This window comes from Tenebrio molitor, chromosome 3 (genome assembly GCF_963966145.1).
Source record: "Tenebrio molitor chromosome 3, icTenMoli1.1, whole genome shotgun sequence".
NCBI classification, from domain to species: domain Eukaryota; kingdom Metazoa; phylum Arthropoda; class Insecta; order Coleoptera; family Tenebrionidae; genus Tenebrio; species Tenebrio molitor.
In genome coordinates, this window is record NC_091048.1 from 20,716,491 (window position 1) to 20,738,055 (window position 21,565).

The 21,565-nt window shown below is 34.3% G+C and overlaps 1 protein-coding gene across 1 annotated transcript; it reads left to right on the forward strand.

Annotated features, from left to right (window-relative positions):
* The first annotated feature begins 10,982 nt into the window (after positions 1-10,982).
* Positions 10,983-12,184, forward strand: LOC138126361 (brachyurin-like). The gene is made up of 6 exons (XM_069042134.1): positions 10,983-11,139; positions 11,191-11,341; positions 11,395-11,564; positions 11,617-11,706; positions 11,766-11,905; positions 11,962-12,184. The coding sequence occupies exons 1-6, from the start codon at positions 11,055-11,057 to the stop codon at positions 12,136-12,138; spliced, it is 813 nt and encodes a 270-aa protein (XP_068898235.1). The 5' UTR covers positions 10,983-11,054; the 3' UTR covers positions 12,139-12,184.
* The last annotated feature ends 9,381 nt before the right edge of the window (positions 12,185-21,565 follow it).

Below are 21,565 nucleotides of genomic sequence, written 5' to 3' on the forward strand. Positions count from 1 at the left end.
ATTGTCCAATACCTTGTCAGAAATATCAACAGAATCGTCATGTTGATTGGCAACGGGCAACATTGCGCATACGACTTGCAAAGTCGCACGCCGTTTATGCGCCCGACATGAACACGCATGGTTTTTGAGAGAGAATTGTCGCATACGAAATTCAAGAATACGAAAACCAAAATTTATACGAGAATTGACAAATGTCGCATGCGACATTTATCATTCGAAATTGAAGAATAGACCCCCAGGTGTCAGAAGAACACCATTTCCGAATCATTTAAAAGGATTCTGTACGTTATATTTTTTGGCTCATGGAACTTACTAGACTGATATGGGAGCAAACGCTTTTTGGGAATGAGTCAAGCGTCAGTAAGCCGATGTACAGTGAGCGGCAAAAGTATGGAATAAATTCCTTAAAAATTAAACAAAATTTTTTTCAAAAAAATCTTGGGACAGATCAATTTTAGTTTATAAAAATACATGTTTTAGTACCAAAGAAAATTCCAAGCAGTCATTTGTTTTCGAGTTATGACGTCATCCATAGTTTTTTTAAATGTAAACCCCCTATTTTTTTTCTTGATTCTGATAGCCCTTTTAATTGTCTAAATGACAGTGTAAAAATTTTGGTATCTTACATAAGAAAATTTTTGAGAAAAAAAATAATAAATTTGGAAAAAATAAATTTTATAACGAACAAAAACAAGTCAAAAAATCAAGTAGGTAAATCAAACAGTCAAATGTTACTGTAAATTTCATTCGTATGTGTTATTTGTTTTACAAAACGTTTTCGAAAATGACTCATTTAACAGAAACACAACTTATAGAAATAGAATTTTAATTTTGATTGGGTGCTGGGATAAAACTAAAACAGGGGGAATTTCTTCATAAACTTGCTTATTGTCAACAAGCTGGGGGATGGCAATTCGAACATTTAATTCCACAATTTTAAGTACTTACTAACACAGTTTTCGACTTGTTTTTGTTCGTTATAAAATTTATTTTTTTCAACTTTATAATTTTTTTTTCTCAAAAATTTCCTTATGTAAGGTAACAAAATTTTTATACTAGCATTTAGACAATTAAAAGGGCTATCAGAATCAAGAAAAAAAATATAGGGCTTCCATTTAAAAAAACTATCGATGATGTCATAACTCGAAAACAAATGACTGCTTGGAATTTTGTTTTGTATTAAAATATGTATTTTTATAAACTAAAATTGACCTGTCCAAAGATTTTTTTGAAAAAAATTTTGTTTAATTTTTAATGAATTTATTCCATACTTTTGCCGCTCACTGTATAATGCCGGTATGATCCACAAACTGACACAAAATGAGAAATAAAAACCTATTCTAGAATAAATATGGATTTCCCGACGTATTGGATGCGATTGATTGCACCCATGTTGCCATAATTGCACCTCCCGCAGAACATCCAGTATATCCTGGTGCTCCATTTTATAACAGAAAAAGTTTTTACAGTCTCAATGTTCAAATTATAACAGACGCATCTTTGGATATTATAAATATGAACGCTAGATATCCAGGTTCGGTACATGATTCAGTCAGCGAAAATGAATAATGAACGATGCGTGAAAAGTCAAATGTTCTGTCAAGCTATTACACGATTACCTACTTGATTTTTGTAAAAAAGCGTAGTTCACTCGAGAACAAAGTACGTGAAACATAACAGTACTGTCATAATTATTTTTTTAACATACCTGTTTAAAAATAAGTTACAGAATAACTCTAGCTGTTAAAAAAATTAAAGGTACTGTTGAAATTCTAAAATAAACAGCTTGTTAAAAATTAACAGATTAGTTACAGAATAGACCCCAATAGCAACAATGAAAATAAAAATTGTGCAGTGAAATGCACTCAGTACTTATTGCTCGACACTCGACACAAAAGTAGACCGCTAATCAACTTTAAGAACTTATCGCCGACATTCATGTGTCTTCAAAAAATACCCGTTTCCACCTATACCTCTAGAAGTGTCGGTAGATATTGCAGATATACGCCACAAATGTACCGGACAGAAATTCTACCCCGTTTTCATTAAGCTATCGCTACTGTCCGACATAAATATCATACAATAAGTGTCAGATGTAAACCTGGCATAAGTTCCGCATGTTCATCATAGCAATGTTTGTAAATGTTCAAAATCATGTTTTTTCGAATACGGATAAGGGCGACTTAATTTTTCGTTGAACATAATTTGTTCTGTGCAGTGTGCAGCCCATCGATAATCAAGTATAAAAACCCTTGACCAAACTAGCCTTTAAATTAATACCTAATTGACAGTGACACGAATTGACATTAATGCATTTATTGTGGCATATGGCATCATGGATTGAAGTAATTTACAAAATTGAAATAGGAATCTAGTGAACTATTGAAAGTGTACAGTTGGCTTCAAAAAAAACAGGAAATGAAATTTGACCTAATGTGAATTGGAAATTTAATTTGTCAATTTATGTCAATTTGTGTCTGTTTGACAGTAGTATTTCTGACACATAAGTGCAGTTTTTTAACCTAAATTCTAAAAGGTCGTCTCAACCTATAAAAATTTAATAAAATTTGACAGAACTTTTTCTGACAGTTCCCGTTTTTTTTAAGCCAACCGTATATTTGGCTGCCTGACTTTTTCTACAGCATTAAAAAATCAACTATAATGACAGTTACGTATATTGAAAACATCACAATACATTGTTGTAAATGACTAGGCATTTTGAATAAATTCTTTGATCATGCGCAGTGCGTAATTTTTTTTTCTACAATCGATGTAAATTTAGAAAGTAGGTCTTTGCGCTTGCATTTGACAACGCAAAGTTGACGTTTTCCGAGGACTGTCACTTTATCGTTCACGCGCGAAAAAATGTACAGTGGGGAGCACGGAATTTCGCACACCAATTTGTATGCCATTAAAGTCTAAGCTTTATTGTCGTTATAATCAATCATGATATATGTGATCATGACTGATGTTTCACCTAAACTGTCACGAAACTGCCGCCAGTATCTCATTTTAATAAAATTATGTCAGTAAAATGTCCCATGTGTGCGAAATTCCGTGCTCGCCACTGTACAAAACGCCCGCTCTTCGAATTTTTTGTTAAAATCAGATGTCCAGTGATTATTGTAACTAGTGACAACGAATAAATAGAAAGAATTGTTGTGTCAGTTTGTGTCGGTGTTCTTTGTGTTTTTACAAAAAACATTGCTCAAAAGCCTGTAGAAGGAAGGGAAACTATTGAAGAAGCGTTTTCGTGTACACCTCCCGAAATTGTAAGTGCAGCAAAAGAACCAGAATGCACACTTCCAGAGCATGGATTACTTTTCAAAAACCGTAATTATTGTACTTTTAATGTCAATTTTGTGAATAATTAGGTTCTGATTTTAAGAAGGTATTACATTGATTTGGTCCAAATAAAATAATATGTAGTAGTCATAGTTGCGATTGTAGAAAAAATCTTGTGTGTGTTGCGAGCGCAAATGTACATTGCATTAAATTTTGTTATGGTCGGAAAGTTATGTGAATCAGTCTGTATTTGTAAAAATATTTTAAGATAAATATTAAGATGTCATATTAAATGTATAAAAAGAGCAAAGGGTTTTGATTATGTTTTATTGATCACTTTCTACAAAACTTAATTAATCCAAATTTACTATAAAATAAATAGTAATTTAAGTTTAAGATAAGCAAAGAACGACGTTAATAAACAGCTTACATATACAAGATCTAGTGATTATATAAACGTGAAATAAATCCGATAAAATTTTTGGATATAAAGCTGTTTTATTTTTTATTTAAAAATAATTATTTAAGATATAAGTCTAAAAAATTATCCTTTATTGCACGAACGAGTTTAAAATACGACCGAGGTACAAGGGAGTATTTTAAAGGATGTGAGTGCAACAAAGGAACTTTTTACACGTATGTCTTACAACATTTTATCTACGATCATGAGATTGTTTCAACATAAATTTGGATAAAATAATTATATTACTGCTTCAATATTTTATGGTTTTGACTGTTTTGAGCCACTTCTTGAATATGGACTGGTGTATCCATTACACCAAATGTTTCAGGAAAATGTCAAAAAAAAAATTAATGAAATTTAATAAATGTCAGGAAACAAGAGCGATGTTGATTTTAAATTTTAAATGACGAATGTAATAAAAATGCTTCTGCCGTTGCGCGTTTATGCAGACAATAGACATTTTTCCAAAAACTTTTCGTTTTTTCACAATTTCATTTAAATGATTAACCAAGCGAAGGACGTTCATGTAAAAGTTTACGAAACTCCACAGTTAACCATGTTTTATGTTTTTTAAACCAAAAAACAAATATCCACGTTAACTTTGGAAATGTATTGTGGGCTACATTTTCAATTGTCGGGCTCATTATCACTCGTGAAAAAGAAAGAAATATCGTCAATATGTATTCTTCATCTTTTTCTTTCAAAAAAATTGGCTCTCTCAGATCGATGACGAATTTGAATTTCAGCCAATGACAAGCAAATGACAGGGAATGTCATATTGCACTAAAGCAACGGTGGCCAACCCGCGGCACGCGTGCCACTATTTGCCCGCGGTGACAATACTCGCGCGAAGTAAAAACTTTTTCCTTGTTATTCGATTCAGATGAAACAGTAGGGCAGGGGTACATAATGCATTATGGTTCAGAAGAATGAAACAGAAATGAAAAAGTGGCACGTCAAATATTTTTAATACATTTTTAATAAAATAAAGTGACACTAGAGAACAAAAAGGTTGGCCACCGTTGCACTAAAGAAACGGTTTATAGTAACTTTTTATCTGCTCCGCCCACATAAATTGACCAATGAGAATCAAAGCCAGATTCAATCTGTATAATTTTTTATCACATTTGCCAAGTAAAAAACTTAAGGTTAGAATTTTGCTGTCAAATCCACAATTATTGTTTTAGGTTTTAAAAAATAAAATGTCATTAAGACAATACGAATGTCAGAATTTTTTTTCTGTGTAAATCAGATCGTTGTACAACCTATTTGATTGGTAACTAAGAAAATGTAATGGGCGGGGCAGATAAAATGTTACGTTGTCCTTAGTATAGTAACAATGTTCAGAATTTAAAATTTTTGATTTTACCGTGGTACTTAAAATAATACCTCACATGGAAGATGTTCCTGTGCTGCATTCAACGTATTACAATTTCTGCACAATACGAGTAAGTAACGGGTGACTATTAAAATTTTCACCTGGAGTTGGCTTTGTTGCTGTTACTTTAGACACACGCAAGAACGAACGACAAATGTCAGTCAGTACAATTGAAACATAAACAAATTAAGAGAAAAAAACATTTATTGAAATGTCATACTTGTCAGTGTCTAAGGTGCAACGGAAAACAAAGAATGATTCATAGCCAACCCTAAGTGAAAATTTTAATAGTCACCCGTTATATTGGTAGGTAAATTGAGATAGTGATAATTTTTCATTGTGATAACAGTCTTTAGTTTGCGTAATGCTATATTATTGACATCACAGATAAGATACAAGCAGCTGGAATCAACTGACAAGATTTGGCTCATCTTAACAATTTACAATCGAATTTACCTCTTTAATCTCATAAAAGAATCAGATCATAAACATTTACGGTAAGTTATTGTCCTTCGAAAATCCCAAAAAATCCAGTTTTCATCTTTATACATACCCGTAAGTTCCTTAATACAAGTTTAGTATACAATAAATCATCGTTTATGTTTAAGATAAGCAAAAAACGTTGAGAAACAGCTTACGGATACAATATCTAGTGATTATACCAACGTGAAGCAAATTCGTTAAAAAATTCGAATTTAAGGCTGTAAACAAAATTTTGTTTTTATTTAAAATAGTTCTTTGTGATAGCGCTTTTGTGTACTGTTCCTGTTTGGATCAAGGAAAATCTTATTCGACTTCTTCGAGTAAGCAAAGGTACATACAGAAATATTTTAGTATGGCCTTTCAAACACTACACTAAGAAGTAATTATTGTGTAGAAACCCGGATAATAGGAGGTGAATTGGCAAAAGCTGGTCAGTTTCCTTGGCAGGCCGCGATTTACAAAGATACAGCCGACGTGAGATACTTCTGTGCGGGAGCACTGATCAGCAACCAATGGGTTCTAACCGCAGCCCAATTTGTCTATGAGTAAATTAAAATTCTTTTATTTTTCTATTCAGGTGTCTCAAAATTCGCGAATTTCGAATTCAGAGCGTGGAGCTCGAAAAATACTTAGAAAAAAAAATTCGCTACGCTCGTGTTTTAATCTTGTCCCTCGGGCAATTAGAAATGCCCAATTTATACAGAAACTGGTTGCATAAATAACTATTATTGAATTTTTGTGTTCTATCTAAAAGAATAGTTTGGTTTTAATCAAGTTAAAGTTAGTGGATAAAAATGCTTTAAATGTGCAGTAGCATATGACAACATTGTAATATTTCTATGGTTTCCTTTTAATTGTTGTTAAAATATCTATTTCTGGTTTCCAAGAAAACATTTCTACTTGACGCTAATTTCGACTATCGCTATCGAGGTAACATAGCGCAATGTTGCCGCTTAGGTCATTACTTTTTAAAAAATTACTGGCTACACGATGCCTGCACAAAAAAAATCCTTCGAATTAGTAATCTCTGAAATACCCCCCAGCTATGCGTAAAAATTTTTTCCGACTTTTTTGACACACCCGATATAACAAGTGTATAGTTGTCCGGTTTCTCTAAGGTTATATTGGGGCCGTAAAATTATTCCATTTTGTAAAAGTTGATTTGTCTACAATAGGAAACATTTTGTGGTTGTAAACAGCAAACAAACCCGGCTGGTTGTTTTGTTCAGAGTTTTTTGATTTATTGCAGGGGCGCGGCGTAGCTTCTGAAACCCACACAAAAGGGCAGCTTATTAGGAGGTAACTACTTTTACGGCCCCAATATAACCTCAGAGAAAACGGACAACTACAGGGTCATTATAAATGATTGTCCCATCGTAGGTGGCTGTGCGCTATGCTTTAGGTGCGCCGCTACGCCCACTAGTTGTTATAGTGCTCCCAGAGCTGCAGCGGTTTTATGGCAGGGCAATAGTAATTATTACGCCTGTTGAGATGCCGATACGCGACATAAACAGATCCCTGTCAATCATCATTTTTGTTCTATACCTGTCAGTTTACAGGGTAGTACTTGAACGAATTTACGATTAGGGGTTGTACTTGCGGTTTAAATCTATTGTCGGTGTTGTTAACGTTTATACAATGGTACCCTGCTAAAACCGCTGCAGCTCTGGGAGAACTTTACAAACATTTATAATGACCCCGTATATATTTTTTATATGTATTAACAATTTCAGTGGTAACCCAGTTTTTCATGTTGTTCTTTTTGCATGGTTTAAGTGGAAAGGTTGTCTGTAGAAATGACGTAATTATTTCTACGAGTATAAATTCCGATCAACTCCGGTCGAGTTGTACATACTGATACCCAGTCGTGGTTTTCAAGAAGAGAACAGAATTTACGTTGTTCCTCGTGTGAGAATAATCTCCTGAGTTTTTGTTTATTTGATTGCTTTTTATCCTCGTCGTTATTATGTGGTATGTTTAATAGAATTGCTTCATGATCGGAAAATTCTACAAAAAAGTTAACCGCTTCGTTTTCTTGCATTTGGATTTATAAAGATATTATCTATTAAGCTTTGTGAACTTCTTGTCGGTTTGTAAATTGTTTGTTGAAACCCATATCCATGTAATACATTTTTGAAGTTAAAAGTATCATTTCTATCGGACAGGAGATCAATGTTAAAATCCCCACTAATTATAATTTGTTCGAATTTTTTGCATGCCTGGGTTATGAGTATTTCAAATCTTTCGAGAAACTGTTTAACGTCAGAACTCGGGGTTCTATGCAGAGATATCACCAGTATGCTTGGGCCCTTGTATTTTACTTGACCTCCGGCATACTCGAAACGCCCCTCGTCATAGTCGTATGGTACATACTGTCAATTGAGCTGGCTTACAGGTGAGAGTTCTGTCCACAAACAATGCGACTCCTCCATAAGGGGTAGGTCTACATCGAGACGATGCTCGGCTTATGTGTAGTAAGCAAGGCTTCCATATTGAGCCTCTTGTTTCTGGCACTCCGAGTGTTGAGCTGAAGAATTTTCAGCATTGTCCTATTTTGTCCATGTTGAGGATTTCGTTGGTTTTCAAGACTATTGTTCAGTATTATTCTGTTGCGGGTTCCAGCTTCTTTTTTCTTCTTTTTCACTTGTCAATTAGTGGTTCTTTGTCTGTAATGCAAGCTAGACTCCTAGAGCACAATGATAACGCCCGATAACAACAAATGTCATTCACTTTTTAATTATAAATAAAACTCCATTGTCTCAGATACAAAACAAAGTATACAGACAAAGCAGTCTTGATTTCAAATAAACTACTTTCAAGATTATTATTATCAATCAATTTCCATATTGAAAAATAAAACGTTCTATGAACAAATGGCATAACTTGATGTTTATAAATCTCGGGCAAATTACAAAACCTCAGGCCAAAAACCTTCGTTATATCCTAGATACATAATATTCCTATTATCATACTGTGTACATACGTTATGTTATTTATTTTCTCTCCTTGTGAAATTGTCCCAAAATAACGATTTAACTGACCCCGGGTCGAGATCCACTGGAGACTACTCAAGAGTACAACCAAAAATGTGGGGGGCGGTGGTGATAACCGGGAAAAAGGAAACCTCCGAGTGATTTAATAAAAGGATATATTTTCACTCAGTCCTGCACATGTACAAATCTGATTATTTTCAACAAAAACGTTTCTCACACTCAATAATTATGTACAAAAATGAAGGGTTGTGCCCTCGCCGCGATAAAAAAAATAAAAACTCTCGAAAAGTAAATTGAATTCAAAAACTAAATTAAAAAAAAGGGGGAACCGAAAGCGAAGTCCGATTTAATAACTGTATTATAAATAAATAATTACCTAACGTTAAAGTTTGTATTCTGGAATTAATCTTGCCAAAAATAACACGACCTAATTTTTTATGTCTAATAAATTTCTCAATTTTCACTTAAACATTTTTGCTTTAGACAAATTTACTCGTTAATATTTGCGCATTTTTATTCAAAGGTTAAACCCCCCATCTAAAGCTCTCGGACCTAACCAGAATAAAAATGCCAAATTCAACTCGTAAAATTGTCAAAGCAAAAACTTTTCGTAAAATTGAAAAATTCATTCAATCAAAAAATTAGGTCTTGTTATTTTACCTTTGACGAAATGTGTGGCAAAATGTTTATTTTCTGCGTGTAGGGCTAGTTTGCAGAAGCAAAATTATGTTAATCGTAATCAAATACGAGATTAACTGAACACGTGATCAGATTGAACCAATCAGTTTCGGATTCATGGGTTAATCGCACATTAAAATTTCGAATTAAATATTTAATTCTCTTTCCATGTACAGTTGTGTTCAGTAAAGTATTGCACCGAGCGATCCAAAAGTCTTTCTATCAAGTGACCCATGACATTATTATAATTACACCATAAAATAAAAAAATGTGAAATTAAAAATATCAAAAGATACGGACAGATTAATGAAGCATATTTTTAATTTTCATTTAAATATGTGCCAAATATGCTGCAGTTCATTCGTTTCCACTGTCATGACCCACTTGATAGAAAGACTTTTGGATCGCACGGTACAGCTACTTTAGGGTTGTGAGTATCGGATTTAATAAATATCAGAACATCACCATGGGTGTGTCTTTGTCTTTTTGTGGAACTTGTTTTTTCTAGTTTTCTACTTTTTTGAACTTTACGAAATCACGTACAAGTTCACACACTACAAATTCTGTACAACACCTTTTTGAACACAACTGTATCTATGTACCTATAAATTGGCCCTTAATCTTCTAACTTCTAATTGTAGAAATATATTAAATTTTCACTGTGCTAATACACGTTAATATTTAGCCAAGATCAAATTCACCATCACCAGTAATTCCTAGTTCTCTTATTGCAATATTATTAGTACTCTCGTGTCAAAAATAAATTACTCCCTAGAATTCGAACTTTTAGGGAAATAACGTTTTTCATGTTGTGTGTAACTAGAATTTTCAAAAGTTATTTTGAATGCCTAAAGTTGGTTACTTTGAATTGAGAGATTAAATCCAAATATGTAAATATGCCGCCAGTAACCAAAATTGATTGTGAAACGAAAAATCATCTATCACTTAGCGAGAAAATAGTCATTTGCAACTGTTACAATTAATTTGCTGTCTTACATTTTTGCGATATCTTTTGTTTGTCACCAGAAACCACATAGCCTCCAACCTAACCAAATTTATGGCAACCTAGTAACGAATATCCCTAAATCCTAGGGAGTAATTTATTTTTGACACGAGCGTAGTTGAAGTTTCTATAATATTGTAATTATGTTGATTAGCACTGCACTATTACTTGATAGTAATATCCGTAATAGTGTATGTACTCCGGCAAAAGTCTGAAGTTTACTTTTTAACGTTGAACGGCTATGTTGCTAGTTTTCATTTTGACATCTGTCATCCATGCACATGGGCGACACGTGTTACACCACACTGGCACCGGTTAAATATTGGGTAATCATTTCGTTATTTCGCTTTTTAGAGGCTTTTTTAATAAGGATAATTTAATTATTAAATATTTCCTGTAATTATTGATAAATAAATCGTGGAAAATGTTTCAAATGACTTAGCTTACATTTGACTCGGTCGAGCTGCCTGTGACATTTCAACTCCTATGATTTGAAGTGTTTCAAGTCCGGTTACAAACAAAAAGCCATTTCAGTCATTTCTGTAGAGGTATCTCTATAGAAACCTTTGTGTATCAAAGGCACGATTTTCGACCACTTGAAGATAAAATACTATTTTTGGGCAACGACTGTCATATTTTTTTCTAATCAGATGCCTGAAGATTAAGTAAAATGCATGAAGAATTATTTGGAGATAAAGATTAAAAACAAAAACAAGATTAAAAATTTGACTATAAATAACCAGCTAACGAAATGATAGTTTTATTATAACCATGAAGTTGTTTTTGATTATATCATTTTGTTGCCTTTCGATTTGGGCTAAACCGTCTCTTATCCGGCTCCCAAGAGTTAGTAAAGGTATAATTAGAATTAACAGTGCAAGTCAGAAAATTAAAACATATGATTTAGGTGGGCGCATAATAGGGGGACAAGTGGCAAGTGCTGGTGAATTTCCTTGGCAAGTCGCAATTTATAAAGATACAGCAGATGGAAGATTTTTCTGTGCCGGAGCTTTAATCACTGAGCAATTTATTTTAACAGCGGCTCAATGTGTCTACGAGTAAATTCACATTAGGTATTTCTATTTTAAGTTAATAATATTTTTCATTTCAGAGCTACACAATTTACCATACAGATGGGATCAAATCAGTTGGAATCTACTGACAGCAATCGCGTAACAGTGACTGCCACTAATTATATAATTAATGAACGGTTCGATCCAACTGTATCTCTTGCCCACGATGTTGCTGTTATCAAACTTGATTCACCGATAACACCTAATGGTAAAAAATCTAAAACGAATCTTTACAATATGTAAATTTCAATACTTGACAGACTACATCCAGCCTATCGTATATGTAAATATGGGTTATCTGTACCCCGGTGCAGTTTGTACAGCAGCTGGATGGGGACAAACCAGTGATGGTAAAAATAAAAATATATTTGTGTGTATTATGAAAACTACAAGAAAAATATTTTATTAGCAAGTACTGATCTAACAAACGATCTCAATTACGTAGAAGTATCGATTATCGATCAATTTGAATGTCAAGCTTATTACGGTGACCAACTTTGGAACAGCATGATTTGTGCGGTAGGAACTACTAATCAAGGAATTTGTTTGGTAAGTTGTAAAACTTCTTTGTGTTATGTGTAACATTATTTTTTGTAATGTCAAAGGGGGATGTCGGTGGCGCAGTAACTGCACCAGTTAATTATTGGGTAGGAAATTATTCTGTTGTTGTTGCTATTGCCAGTTGGGTAAGCCAGAATGGATGCGAAAGTACTGACCCAACAGGATATACCAGAGTCGATTCTTATTACGACTGGATCACAAATGCCATAAAAGATGAATAAATAATAATACTGTATAATATAGTTATTATTAAATATGTTTTTAAATTTTCCTTTATTTTCTACACCTTGAAAAGTTGCTAGTAGCAAAAATTTAAAGATAAATCATGTTAACTGTACCCTCTTAATTTTTTTTGACGGCTCACAAATTGATCTGAGTCACATGTTTAGTGAGCGATGTCACGGGTCCAATAAATTGAAAATGGGACAGCTATTCTTTAATAAATTCCTATACCTTCGTTGACAGAAATCAAGAAAAGGTAACGAACAGAAAAGAAATCGAATAATATTATAAAGAGGGATCAAATTAATTTTTAATCGATTTATCCATGAATCCGAAATCGTATGTCGTTACTTGAATTTCAAGCTCCAATAATCACAGCGCGAAACACAGGTTAAATCTCGACATATCAGTCGCAAAGACCTACGGATTCAAGTCCATCGATGACTCGATTACAAATTAATTTGATCGCTCGATACCTGACCAACGTTACTTCGCGATAGTACATTAAGTATCAAGAACGGTAAGGACATTGTACAGATCGAAGACAATTGTTTGGAGGAGGAGTGCAGCGACGACTTCAATTATTGTCTGAGATCGGTATAATGTCCTTAACTTTCGTGATGTTTATGGCGTTTTTTGCGTGATTGAATATTTATTACAAAGCATGAGCATTCATATTAGGTGATTCAAAATGATTGTGGATAAATACGGCAATTACGTACGAAAATTTATATGGCAACCCTGTAGGTAGCATAGAGTTGACATTTTTTTGACTGTTCATAGTTGCGCAATTTTGAAAATTGTCAAGTCAAGGTGCAATGGTATAATAGTATATTATGCACCGAGGTCCATATACAGGTACAGGGTTTTTTCTTTTTTCTAGATGATAGCTACGCTTCTACTGCATATTCGGAAAATGTTGCGGTATATACAGGGTGTTTTCGAAGTTGAGGTGTTCCTTTTAACCTGTGACAGTATGCGTTGTTCTAAAGAGTTTTAGCCAAAGTCACCTTAGTAAAATGTGTACCGCAATGAAGATACAATAAGTTAATTTTTTTGAAATTTTTGAAACCGGTCCTGCTCAAATTTGCGCTGATTTGTTAGAAATTAGAATTGACAAAAAAAAATCAAATGAGCATGGACGTTAATCAAAAATACTGTCAGAGTTGTCATCTAATTAGTCGGAATTGTTTTATCATTACGAAAATAATGAGCTCACAGATATGTTGCTAATGTATGGGCAATGTTACCACGTTATCAGAATGCAGCTGCGACGTCCAGAGAGTACGCAGAGCGATTTACAGAAAGACATCCTGGCCCACGTCAGTTATTAATCTAGTACAGCGGAGAAATAGACAGGACCGGACTCAAAATTTTAGAAAACAATAAAAATATTCAATCATTTATCTCCGTTAATACAAACATTTTACTAAGAAGATTTAGGCTAAAATTCTTAAGAATAATGTATAGTGTCTCGTGTTACAAGGAACCCCTCAACTTCGAAAACACTCTGTATACAGACTGTCCCAATATTATAAAAACACTAATGTTATGTTTTTTTTTAATGGAAACTACCCAGTTGGATTTTATTTTTGAACTCTATGCTAAATTATGAATCAAATTTATACAGGTCGTTTTTACTTATCTGCCATCGTTTTTATCAGTGGCGCTTTTTTTACCAGAATTTCGAATTGCAGGGGTCCCTTCGAAAATTCGTACCTTCCAAATCATTGCACATAAATTAAAATGATTGACGCTGTTTGATTTCTGAATGTTTGCTGCATCTGCTGAGTGTTTACTCAACAACCTGCGTAGTCGCATATGCCTACTGCGATTTTTTAAACATAACGAATTAAAAATGTCAAAAACTAATTTTTTTCAAATGGCACCCCGTATTTATTATTGCACTGGTCGAAAACTTTTTTGACAAGCTTTTGAACAATATCAGGTTTGCATAGTCGAATTTGAAAATCTAGGGTGCTATCCTAAAATCGCTAAATTTGGTGCAATTTTTCCGTTAAAAAGACAATACAAAAATCTAGTAGGCCTAACAAAAGATAATCACACAATATGGTCACTCCATAAAGATGAATCAACCAACAAAACAGTGTTTAACAATTAAACATTTAATTATTTAATTTGTGAGAATCTAACCAAATTTTGAAATGACATTGACCACTATGATGGCGTATTTTAAAAAGATAGGAGCAGCATCAGCGTGGTCGCAGTATTCAATGTTGAAGAGTATACACTGTATTTCAAAACGCTGACATCTCCAGAAAAGAGGTTTTTTTTATAAGCTATTAGTTGTTTTAATACTTATAATAAATGGTAGGTACAGGTTCAGCAGTCTTACCTCCTTTTTGAAAACAAAATGTAGAAACTATCAGCCGAAAAAAACTGCAACTTTTTCAAGAAACGATGTTTGCAAGTTTTTACTGGAAGTGGCGGACCAAGAGTGGATCCTTCAGAAAGTTGTACTAATACTAATGCCCATGCATATTCGATGGCTGTTGCGATGAATTATGTAAAATGATGATCAATAACGGAATAACGTAGAAGAAAATTTTGACAACGTTAATCCAACATTAGCTCAGCCCAGCGGTCGAAATTCGACCGTTTTCATTGGTAACCAATTTTGCTCATTTAAAACACGCCTGAGCGTGTTTAAATCGAACTTTAAAAAACACTCTTTTCCATGGCAACATCGTGCGTTTTCCACAGGGATGGGCGGTGTCGACAATTTGTGTCGACTATGTCATTGTCGACGCGTCGACAATTAGCTAGATGTCGACAAATTGGGAGCTGTCAACAATGTCGACAATGTCAACAATGTCGACAATGTCAACAATGTCGAGATTCCGATAATTAAAGTTTTAATTGCATTCAGAAAACATCCTTACTCTCGAAATAAAAATTTAAGAAAAGTGACGGTTTTAAATGCACTCTATGTAAATTTAAAAAAAAATCCAAAACAATCAAATCGAACATGGTCCGCATTAACAATTTGGTTAAGTTGGAAATAATGCCAAAGCTGAGTACGGTTGGTCAATAAGGAGGATTGCGCCAAATTTATACAATTACAAATACGAAATTCATTTTTACCGTTACGTTTTAAAATTATATTATTAGAAAAGTTTTCGCTACGGGACTGCGGCCGGTCCGGATCGAGTTAGGTAGAAAATTTCAAGGCAAAACCGAACATCTGGCAGCTTCAAAAAATTGCACCCTTTAACGCTCCAAATTGTTGTAAACAACACCGACCCAAACAAAGCCTTTAATAAACATTTCAATGCCGAGTATGACACTTTGTATCCAATGTTTAGCAGTGCAGCAGTTCTGCTGCACACTTTCAAGATATAGGATATTTATTTGACTCTGAAGGCCGATCTAATAAAACTATAATATTCACCACATACAGGAAGAGGCATTGTGTAGGTGTATTTCCCAAAGTATTACAATTAAATCTGAATTTACTAAGAACGATCCCTGTAATTGAGGAAAGGACTGTGCGTTCGGAGTTTCTACCTGATTTGACAAGAATTATGAATGAGACAAAAATGACCCTTATGGTAAAACATTTTTAAGGTAAAATTACAATGAAACAGTCAGTACCAACATCTTCATCTGGTGTCCCATCGGTTTATTAGTCTGGCCTTCAGTCACATAAATATCCTAAAAAATGCAACACCAAGAAAACAATTTGCAGACCCTTTGACGGCTTTCAATTAGTTGTTCTCCGATGCCACCCGGCACCCGCACAAAGCTTCCGTATTTACATAGTTGCCTGTCTACGTATGACACTTATCACAGCTAATATGAAGTACGAGTAGGAGCAGTTGTATTAAAAAAATAGCTGTTCACGATTGATTTAAACACGCAGCAGGCCAAGATATTTTTTTGTTAGTTTGGCGTCAGGTCTCGTCATATGACCTTTCGTTATTAAATATTCGTCTTGTTGTCAATTCCGTAATTGATTTAGTACAATTCAATTATAACCTAAAATAGATTTATTATGCTAAATCACAATATTGATTATTGATTGCCAACTTAAATGTCAGATTTTCATAGACATTTCGAATTTGAAATAATTGTGAATGTTGTATGTATAATAAATTGTTGGCATATACCGTGAGTTTTTTTAAGACTGGCCATAGGGTTTTACATGCAAATTTTTCAACCCCCTGTTAACTTTTGTTCCGATGAAAATATTCAAACTATTTTTGGAACAAAGTTGGAAGATTTGTTAAACTATCGGATAGGTTACAATTCAATATCTCAAACTGTCGAAACAGTTGTGGAAAAAATATTTTTTAGCGCACCGAAAGCGTCCAAAAGTGGAGATCGTCAGGTGCTGGTTGAGCCGACAATGGCGCTACTCTGGCGGCCGCTCGACGTACTATTATTTCGGCGCCCTAAAAAATATTTTTTTCACAACTTTTTCGACAGTTTGGGATATTCAGTTGTAATCTATCCGACAGTTTAAAAAATCTTCCAACTTTGTTCCAAAAATGGTTTGAATATTTTTCGCGGAACAAAAGTTAACAGGGGGTTGAAAAATTAGCATGTAAAACCCTATGGCCAGTCTTAAAAAAAACTCACTGTATACGACAGTGCATGTGAGATTTAAGTCATACATAACCTCACATTACATATTACAATTTCCGACATTGTCGATATTGTTGACGCAGTGTCGACATTGATGACATTGATGACGTATTGTCGACGTGTCGATGTCGACAAATAAAGTCGACGCGTCGACGCCCATCCCTGGTTTTCCATGGAAACATCACCAAACCCGAGAAGACCGGAGAAACGTGAAGTCTATGGCTAGGGCCACATTACAGACTAAATAATTGGCCGATAATTTAGTCCGATTGGATAGCTTCCGCGCACACCAGGCAAACTAAACTGTTTGGCTGGCTGTTGGTGGCGCTGGTGTGCAGACAGTCGACTATTAATCGGCCGACTGCTTATGCACACTTGATAAAATCAATGCGATTTTAATTAAATATGACATCTGACATAGGATAAAGATATCCTTTAGTTCAACATATCGAATACCTTTCATAATCATAAATTAAAAATCAAAATTTTTGCACTGTGCCAGGACTCACTGCTGATTTACTACATAAAGCTGGTCTTTTTTCAATTTCTTCAATTCTAACAACGAGTTATTAATTAAGGAATAAGAGTAATGTGAAGGCGGAGAAGACAGCAATAAAAAAGGTGGTTTAAAAAAACGTGTCGGAGCATTAAAGGAGAAAGTAAAAAAAAAAACAAAAATTTAATTAAACTTTATGAGGGGTCCTAATAGAATTTGAAAGTTCATTCGAATTCATGGTCTTTTTCACTTTTGGTAATGAACAAAAATAAGGAATAATTATTAACTGTTATTGTCATAGTTCATAGCAGCGCGTTCCGGCTTCGTCTTTACCTTAGTATTAACGCATATATGTGTGAAGGAATCTAGTTTAATTCTGAATTATAGATATTTAAATAATAAAGCACGTCTCATTTTTTGCTGGATTATTTCCTACTTTTGTTGGTATCTTAGTAAATCTTACGCGATATTAATTAAATACATATGAGATTTGACATAGGTTTAAAATATCCTTTGGTTCAATATATTTTATTACTTTCATAATCATAAATTAAAAATAAAAATTTTTGCACTGCAGAGAGCCACTGCACGAATAATGTGTGGATCACCGACCGGATAGTCGGTGAATGTGTGCACTCGCATTATACACCATGCTCTATCAACAGTTGGACAACTTTCTTGTTGAAAGGGAATTCCAACTATTTTTCGATCAATCTGTCGGCCGACCACAATCGCTTTAGTGTGCGCACTCACATAAGTCCTCATACTTATTAAGCAACCAACTAAACTGTCGGCAGATGAAAAGTCTGTAGTGTGGCCCTAGCCTAAATGTTAATTTAAAAAAATATATCGTAAAGTAATTGTGGATAACTGGTCTTTAAAACACTTGCTCTATTTCGAACACTCCGGCTGCGCTGTCTTGCTCGAAAAATCGCGCGTGTTTTAAAGACCTTAATATCCACTTATACTTTAATATACCGTATGTTTCAAAAAATTTCTGGTCAAGTAGGTCCTGCAAAACAAAAACATTAAAAACGTATGGCGCAGCTTGTCAAATAATAACTGAACTGTCAAAAACGTCATTAATTGCCGTAATAATTTTGTTCGCAAAATGTTATCTATGAGAATGATTTTCACTCCTGAACAACAGATATTCATGATTGAACCTTATTTTTCCAATGGTCACACACTTCACACATTTCGAGAAAGTGACAGTGTTCAGCAGAAGTGCTCGACCCAAACTTCGTACTGAGGAAAATATTGACTGTCAAACGTGGAAGACGAACCCCATTTATCTATCTCTCAGGCAACTGTCGCAGCAGACTGAGTTATCAGTGTCAATTTGTCAAAGGATTGTTCGAAAAGATCTTGAAGATTCAGTAACAGCTGAAAGATACCGGAACAACATTCTTCATGTTTTCACAATCAACTCCAACTGGCTCAAGGGTATTTTCAATAAGATGGGGCTACAGCACGCGAGACTCTTCGTTATTTGTGGCAATTTTTTGCACCCATGCTGCTTGATAAAGAGGAGTCGTCCAATGTGCATCGAAGCTCAAGGCTATCATTTTTAACACTTGCTCTAGAGTAATTTAAAACACATTATTGTTAATTGTTGTTTATTTATTTATTTATTTATTGTTGTTACATTACTTGTTTACACATATTGCCCGGGTTTATTGGCTTTTGTTGATGTTGTTGTTGCGCGGCCGTGCCGGGTACATAACCTAACTTTAATCCGAAGCAAATAAGCGATCGTCTGCGCCTCCGCGGTACTGCAATATGAAATCTTGGCGCCAACGCCAACGGCCAACCCGAATTCTCGTAGAATCGTAGGCGAAAAGAACCGTTCTCAAGCTTTTTTTGAAATTGCCATTTTATGACAGTTCATTCAAAACAATTATTGTGATAAACACATTTCCACCTGAATATTCAAGTTACGCCATACGTTTTTAATGCTTTTGTTTTTCAGAACCTACTTGACCAGAAATTTTTTGAAACATACGGTACTATTAAGTTTGAATGTTACTGAGGTTTTCTTTTTATCAAAGAGTATATAATTATATATAATATAATATAAACGCAGATTCCTGAATAATGTAGTCTTCATGTTGAATGGTGCATATCCGCCTCGTGGGTGTCCACAAGGTCTTCTGCTCGGTGAGGTTGGTCTGCAGTCTCTGCTTGATAGACGCATGGACCATTCGGTGATCTTTTTGTTCAAATTGTTCAGAGGGCTGCAGGAATGTCCTCACGTTCTGGAGAGGATCAGCTTGAGGGTTAGCCGGTCGGGATCTAGGGTAAGGAGTGTTTTCTACATCGGTCAGCGCCACACGGACATCGGGCTCAAGTCACCCGTCACTCGAATGCTGCGAAATTACCAGAGTGTCGAGGCCCACATCGATATTTTTTGTTGTAGCATTTCGCAAATCAAAAAATTCTTCTTCATCTCCTCGTGAATTAGGGCGATTGCTCGGTAGTTGTAGCCTGGGTGTTGGGATGCTCTCTGTGTAATGGTTGTTGTGTTGTGATTGTGTTTTGTGTATCATTTTCTTTTTGGCAGGGCTTCTAATTGGGCGTCAAGCCTGTTAGCCGTCAACAATAATAATAATAATAAATTTTTTTTTTTAATAATAATAATAATAATAATAATTTTTTATTTTTTGAATTTTGTTCTATTACGTCAGCTGCGAGCGTTTACAAATACGTCATTATGCACTAATTTTCGAGTTACATATTTGAAAAATACGAACGATAGGAAAAATGAGGTATAGTTTGGCTATGCCATTTAAAAAACAACGCGTTTTTTGACATTTCGTTAGGTTTTTTATTGCTATACTGGCCAGATTTCGCCAAGGCTACACAGTTAATTTGCCTATCTTTTTCAAATTATATAAAATTGAAATAAAAAATTAATACAAAAAATGAAAAATGAAATAAAGAACACGTGTTTCGTATTTTTTATACCTATATTTTTTACTGAAACAAAAAAACCGGGCGGTTAAAAAAATAAAATGTCCATTGAACTGAAAATAAAATTTCATCGTTTGTTAAATGCCCTTGGCCCTTATATTCGGAAATAAAAAATCTTAAACCATTGAATGATGATCGAACGCTACTTGCTACGACGTACAATTGAAAACTCACTGTCTCAATAAAATTGCAATTTTTTCGAATGTTTGTTTTTGAGACTTATTGATTGTCATCGCAAATGCAGCTATAATTGGAAATTGACTTCTTTGAAAATTAAATGGTAAAATAGTACTTGAATATGTTAAATTTATACGTGGAATCAAAATTCTCTTTTTGCGTTCGGTTCCAGTTAAAACTTCGCAATCAATAGCATTGCGATGCATAAACTTGATGCGTATTCTTGTTCCATAGACTAATGCTTCCTTTGTATTTAAGTTTCTGATCAGTAAAACCTGCAATTAACTTTCAATACTAACTTATGTGGTGGCAAACCACTAATAGTCAAAGAATTTTGTATTTCACTCCGAAGAGTTTTTTTTTTATGAATAATCTAAATAAACTCCCTCTTGGAGTGGATTTCACTGCGGGGGATTAATTCAATTACAAATCACCCACTCCGCATTCGCTCCAAATTCACTCCGCATTTACTCCACTAATTTTTTACAGTGTATGAACGTAATAGACAGGTGTCCCCGAAAAAGAATTTGAGTCCATAACTCCTTTATTTATCGGAGGATTTTAATTATTTATACACCAAATTAAATGGCCCTAAATAGGCTACAAAAAGCCCTAATAAATTCACATATAGATAGATCCAAGGACTTCAGGGCTAAACTGTCAAAATATTTTTGTTTGTTCGACACTGTCAGAATTTGAGACTTTTCTCCTGTGTGAACGGATTTTGATAAATTTGACAACTTGTCAAAACAAAACGTCAAGATAATTTTAAAGATTTTCAGCGATTTGGAGCCTTTGGGGGGCTCGTCGAACAAAAAAAAAACGTTGTATTCAACTCGTTCTTGTGTAATTTGAGCTTTTTTTGGCACTTGTGGACCTTTAAAACTCTAGTTTTACTCGAGTTTTAAACTGGCCCACTCATGCCGAAAAAAGCTCAAATTACACACGAACTCGTTAAATAAACTACTATTTTTCAAATGAAAACACATAATTTTTTTAACACTTCTGATAGAGATTTTTTATTCTAAAAAGAACAGTGTATCACAAGTGTACACTTACTTATCCAAAAACCAAAAAAAGGTTAAAAATGCTACTATCGTCGATGCTTAAACTGCGCTCTGTACGTGCAATCCCAAATGTTATTATTATTACACATTTGTCATTTGTTTTTC

Coding starts and splice junctions, on each gene's coding strand:
- LOC138126361 (XM_069042134.1), top strand. CDS start 11,055: ATGAAGTTGTTTTTGATTATATCATTTTGTTGCCTTTCGATTTGGGCT. Junction 11,140..11,190: donor GCTCCCAAGAGTTAGTAAAG/GTATAATTAGAA, acceptor CATATGATTTAG/GTGGGCGCATAATAGGGGGA. Junction 11,906..11,961: donor CTAATCAAGGAATTTGTTTG/GTAAGTTGTAAA, acceptor GTAATGTCAAAG/GGGGATGTCGGTGGCGCAGT.